This window comes from Choloepus didactylus, chromosome 6 (assembly GCF_015220235.1).
Source record: "Choloepus didactylus isolate mChoDid1 chromosome 6, mChoDid1.pri, whole genome shotgun sequence".
NCBI classification, from domain to species: domain Eukaryota; kingdom Metazoa; phylum Chordata; class Mammalia; order Pilosa; family Megalonychidae; genus Choloepus; species Choloepus didactylus.
The window spans coordinates 76171764-76176987 of NC_051312.1; the positions used below are offsets into that span (position 1 = coordinate 76171764).

Consider the following 5224-nt stretch of genomic DNA (forward strand, 5'->3'; position numbering starts at 1 on the left):
AAGCTCTTTCAGGGATTCTCTGACCTTTGTTCCTGAGCTCTGGTGCTGCTCACATTTGATTCCTCCACACCTAGGGAAAGAAGCCCAATTCTTTCCACAGGAGCCAATGCCTGGTTGGAGAGCCAAGGGCAGGTAGCTTGGAATTAGAAATGGAAGTCATCATGGTCCCAAAATCCATCACTGGCATATTTTCTATTTTTTTCTTAGTAATTTGTTGGTGATGAAAATGAATGCCATTAATTGCCTTTTTTTTTTTTAAGCTTTGTGATTGGTTGGCCAAATCTTTAATTTAGTATTCCATCTTTTTTCAACATATATGAATGATATTTTGTGGGGAGAGAGGACAGGCTATTCTGCAGATTCCCAAAGAAATTGCAAAATGACAAACATAGCTAGCATTATCCATTTGCTTTTTTACTGAGTGAATAGAACTTTCCTTACATAAGCATTTGTTCTAAGTGGTTTTGGTTGTTTCTGTTGTTGGCTGTTCGGTTTTTAATATTGAGATTCAGTTTGAAAGATGGCACCCTGAAATCTTAAGAGGAGCATACACCAATCCCTCCCACTCTCCCCCAAAATAACTAGTTGGTTTGAATGGGCAGAATGATCCTTCTTTCGATTTTAGGTGGGTAGATGTTTATGAAACATCTTAGAACTGCTTGCCTCATTTATCAGGAAAATTTAGAAGGGAAGAAGGCTTTAGGAGAATTTCTACTTGGAAATATAACAACACTAGTACGCAGGTTCAAGTCTTATACTTTTAACATGAGCTTGTTGAAAGAAACGTTAACAATTCCAAAACGAAATTAAACGAGTTTTAACTTTTTCCTCCCCAAAAGCATAAAAATTACGGAGGAGAACTTAACAAGAAATTCTTAAAAGGCAAAAACAACTCTTCCTTGTACTAGTCCTTGGGTCGTTAAGATATAACAGGTTCTTCTTTTCGTTAATTTCTTTCAAAACAGATTTTGGTCCCAAGACTGTGAGCGCTCAGTATCTGCTCCGGCCTCCCCCCCTCTCCGAGCGGCTTCCTAGGCGGCCTCCGCCCCTGGGCACTCTTCGGCCCGACCGGCTGTAGGAATCACGCGGGGGAGGGCACCCCCTTTCCACGGACGGGGGAAGCCCACGATCCGGTCTGCCTACCCGGTCGCGGCCCTTGGAGTAGCGGTCGCTCCTGCCGCCGGCGTAACTGTTGCGGCCGCCGCCATAGGCGTCGGGCGAGCAGCCCCGGTACTCTTCATAGCGGCCGCTCCCGCCGTAAGATGGCGGCGGCCCCCGCGCCGGGGCGGCGCTGCGCGGCTCCCCGTAGCTGTCGAAAGGGTCTCGGTAGCCTCCGCTCGGGTGATCCGTGTAGTTGCGGTCGCGGCCCCCGTAGCCGTCTCGATCGCCGTAGCCTCTCGGTGAACAGTCGTCCCGGGCACTGGAGTGGCCGTAATCGCGGTAGGTGTACTCTCTGGGTGAGGGCGCAAAGTCCCTGGGGTCGCGGGCGCTTGGGTAGTCTCGGCTCGAGTAGCCGTCTCTGGGCGAGTAGCCCTCCTCCCGGGGGCCCAGGTAGGGGTCCCGGCGCGGGAGCGGCACCCGGGGCGGCGGCATCCGGCGCGGCAGGCCAGCACAGCCGTCTCTCCCGCGCGCGGCGGGAGGCCGCCCGCGCATTCCACCGCCGCCGCTGCGAGTCGGACTCGACGGCGCGGCCCTCTTGGGGGGCGGCCCCGCTCTGCGCGGCGGCGGCGGCCCGCGCTTCATGGGCATCGGGGCCCTGGAGGGCGGGAGGTCGAAATCCCTCGCGTAGCTGCCGTCGTCCGCGGGCCCGCCCCGGGAAGGGGGTCGCCGCGGGCCGCCGCCGCCTCCCCGGACCCCGCGCAGGCCCCTCGGGCGGCCGCGGCTTCGGGGCGGCGGCGGCGGGCCCCGCCGGCCGCTATCAAATGCCGGTTTGGTGGCTTGGGCCACCTTGATGGCCTTACCATCCAGGGACTTGCCGTTCATATCTCTGGCGGCGGCCTTGGCGTCTGCGGGGCTTTCGAAGGTGACGAACGCAAAGCCCCTCGACTTGGTGGTTTCTCGGTCTTTCATCAAGAGCACCTCGATGATGTGGCCATACTTGCCAAACGCAGCCTCGAGGGCTTTCTCGTCGGTTTCGAGATTGAGCCCGCCAATGAAAAGCTTCCCCGGGCGATCTGCTTCAACCATGTCGGCGTGTCAAGTGGTAAGTCGCTGAGGGAGACGAAGAGGAAGCGCCCGTCGCGGTCGCCGAGTCAGCACGCTGAGGGCGGCTCCTACCGGTCGGGCGACGCGTCGTTGCCCGAGTCCCGGAAACGCAGTCGCGGCCCCTGGTGCGCGGGCGGAACGCTCCGGTTTGTGCCCCCTGGGTCCTCCTCCCGCAGGCTAGCCGGGCTCTGGCTGGTTGTGATTGGTTAGTTGTCTCCGAAGGGCTGTCGCGCCGTCTAGGACTGTAGGCAGTTTTGCCGCTTTCTTTTCAGTCTTTTATCTTGGACTAATAAACTTGTCCCTCGCTTGACGTCTTTAGTTCATTCGTGGAAGAGCTGCCGCTAAGTGAGGCGCCTTTGGATGAAAAAAATTTTTATCCATTAATCTTAATGGGAAGAATTAGGATGCATTCCAATCCAAGTTACTTTTCTGACAGAAAACAATTTTATCAATTGAAAAAAATGAAATGTTACAATTTAAATTTTTTTTAAATGCTGTTTTAACGTAAAAGGCATTAAAATTAAGATTTACTGCAGTTGTCAAAAGGAGAAGAGAAGACTTGATAGGGGAGGGGGTGTCGGCTGATGAAAGAGGAAGGAGAGGGAGTCGTTATATAGAAGCTGTGTTCTTCCTTGGCACCATTTTCTTCAACCTTCAAGGTGTTTATAGTTATGTTGTAGTCAACATAGGGCGAAATGAAGACAAAACAGTAGACCACCTGAACACTCCTCAAGATGTGCACACAGCAAACTGAAACGTCCACCTCTTCTTCTCTTTCTTTGGCACACCTCAGCAAAGCAAAACTTTTTGGGTTCTTTCAAACAAGTTATACAATTCAAATTTGTTCCTTACAAATTTGTCTTTGAATGGAAATAAGTGCAAACACTATATTTAGTGTTTTGGGGATCATTCAGAAAGTGAAATAAATTTCAAGAGCTGCTAGGGTGAAAAGTTGATTATTGAACAATCATATGAAGTCTATATGTGTGTTTGTAAATATGTGTAAAGATGTGTTATATATTGGCTTATTGCAGTAGCTGTAGGTAGAATGTTGATGAGGCAGGGAAAGCTGATTTTTTTTATGCTGTTTCTGACATTAATGGGGAGACTTTTAAGGTTTTAGCATGAATGGAATTAAAGTTAAATGTTTTTTCTTCATCAATTGATTGATGAATTGCAATAGATTTTTATTATTAATCATTATTGTATTCCTAAGGTAAACTCACTTGTTTGGGATGTATTCATTTTTAAATATATTAATGAATTTTGTTTGCTAATAATTTAGAATTTTACGTTTTTAATCATAAAGGATATTGGCCCATGATTTTCTTTCTTATACTGAACTGAGGAGGTTTTTGGTTTTATTTTCTTTGTTATCTTAGGAATAGTTCATATATAATAGGGATTGATTTTTACTTTTTAAAAGATTTACAGTAATTTGCCTGAAAAACCACCTGGGCTGGTGTTTTAAGTATATTTTACTACTGATGCTATCTCTTTTAGTTTTGACTCTATTCAGTTTTTATTTCTTCTTGGCTTGTTTTTTGTAAGATATTTTTCTAAGAAGTTATCCAATTTGCTTAACTTTTCCAATTTATTGGTGTAAAGTTGTTCACAGAATTCTCTTACTATTTTGACAATTTCTGTTGTATCTTCAAATATGCCCTACTTTGTGTTACCTCCTTTTTGTGATCATTCTTGCTAGAAGTTTCTATGTTACTGGTCTTTTCAAAGAACCAGCTTTTAGCTTTGCTACTCTTTACTTTGATTTTATTTGCTGCTTTGTCTTTATTTGCTTTCTACATTCCTTTGGATTTTTTCCCCTAATTTCTTAGATAGGACATTTAGCTCATTAAGAGTTTTAAAATATGTTTCTTCTAATTGTTTTATATATATATATTTTTTTAAGCAAGCAGAAAATTTATTAAGAACATATGTGATGCGCAGTAGCGTACACTTAAACCTATAAGTGACCTATAGCTCATTATAATACTAAAAATCAAACCTATCATCATATTAAGGCCGCCATTTTTTTACATACATTCTGTGACTAAGCATGTAATCAATCTGCGCATGCTCAATAATTAGATCACCTCTAATTACATCATCTGAGGCCATTGTGTTCATTATCCTAAAACCTGCCCATCTTTTGATACTGTAAAACTATCAGAATTACTGCAGTTCAGTGAGACAGATAGGCCATCTGCTCTCCTGCTTTGTGCCTAGCAATAAAACTATTTCCGTTTTGGAGAAAAAAAAAAAAAATGCTTGTGAGAGGACATGTTGGCACTCATGCAGGAATAGAGAGGTGAGAGGCAAGAGGCCTCATTGTTATATTTAAGGCTAAAACTTACTCTTTAAATATTGGTTTAAAAGCATGTCCTGAGCCATGATACGTGATGTTTTCAGTGTTGCATTCCTAATATTTTTTCATTTCCATTATTTCTTCTTTGACACATGAATTATATAGAAATGTTAAAAATTTCAAATATACAAGCATTACTGGTTATATTTTAAACATACTGTGTGTAATAGCCATTCTTTGTTTTTTATTGATACCTAATACCTGTCCTTTTTTTTTTTTTAATGTTCTATGTGTTTAAGAAGAAAATGTATGCATTAAATGTTTGGGAGTAGAGTTCTAGCCTTATATTGTGATGTTCTATTTTTCATATCCTATTTTTTTATTTGATACAATTATTAACCACTGAGGGCTGTGTTAAAATTTCCCACAATTGTGGATTTTTCCATTTCTCTTTTTTTATGGCAGTTTTTGCTTCATGTAATTTAAGACTATATTGTTAGGTATATAAAAATTGAGAATTATATCCTTGCTGAATTGTATTCTTTTGAATACTTTTTATATAATAGTCTTCTTTATTCATAATAACATTTTTTGCCTTAACTCTATTTTGTCTGATACTTAAATATCTCCGTATCTTTCAGATTTATTTCTACCAGCTTATTGTATGCTTTACATCAACCATCCTTTCTTGTCTCTCTTTTTTTCCAGCTTTCT

The 5224-nt window shown here is 43.4% G+C and overlaps 1 protein-coding gene across 1 annotated transcript; it reads right to left on the reverse strand.

The window, feature by feature from the left end:
* Positions 1–860: 860 nt before the first annotated feature.
* Positions 861–2390, reverse strand: RBMXL2 (RBMX like 2). Its single transcript, XM_037840355.1, has one exon. The coding sequence runs from the start codon at positions 2185–2187 to the stop codon at positions 991–993; it is 1197 nt and encodes a 398-aa protein (XP_037696283.1). The 5' UTR covers positions 2188–2390; the 3' UTR covers positions 861–990.
* Between the last annotated feature and the right edge of the window lie 2834 nt (positions 2391–5224).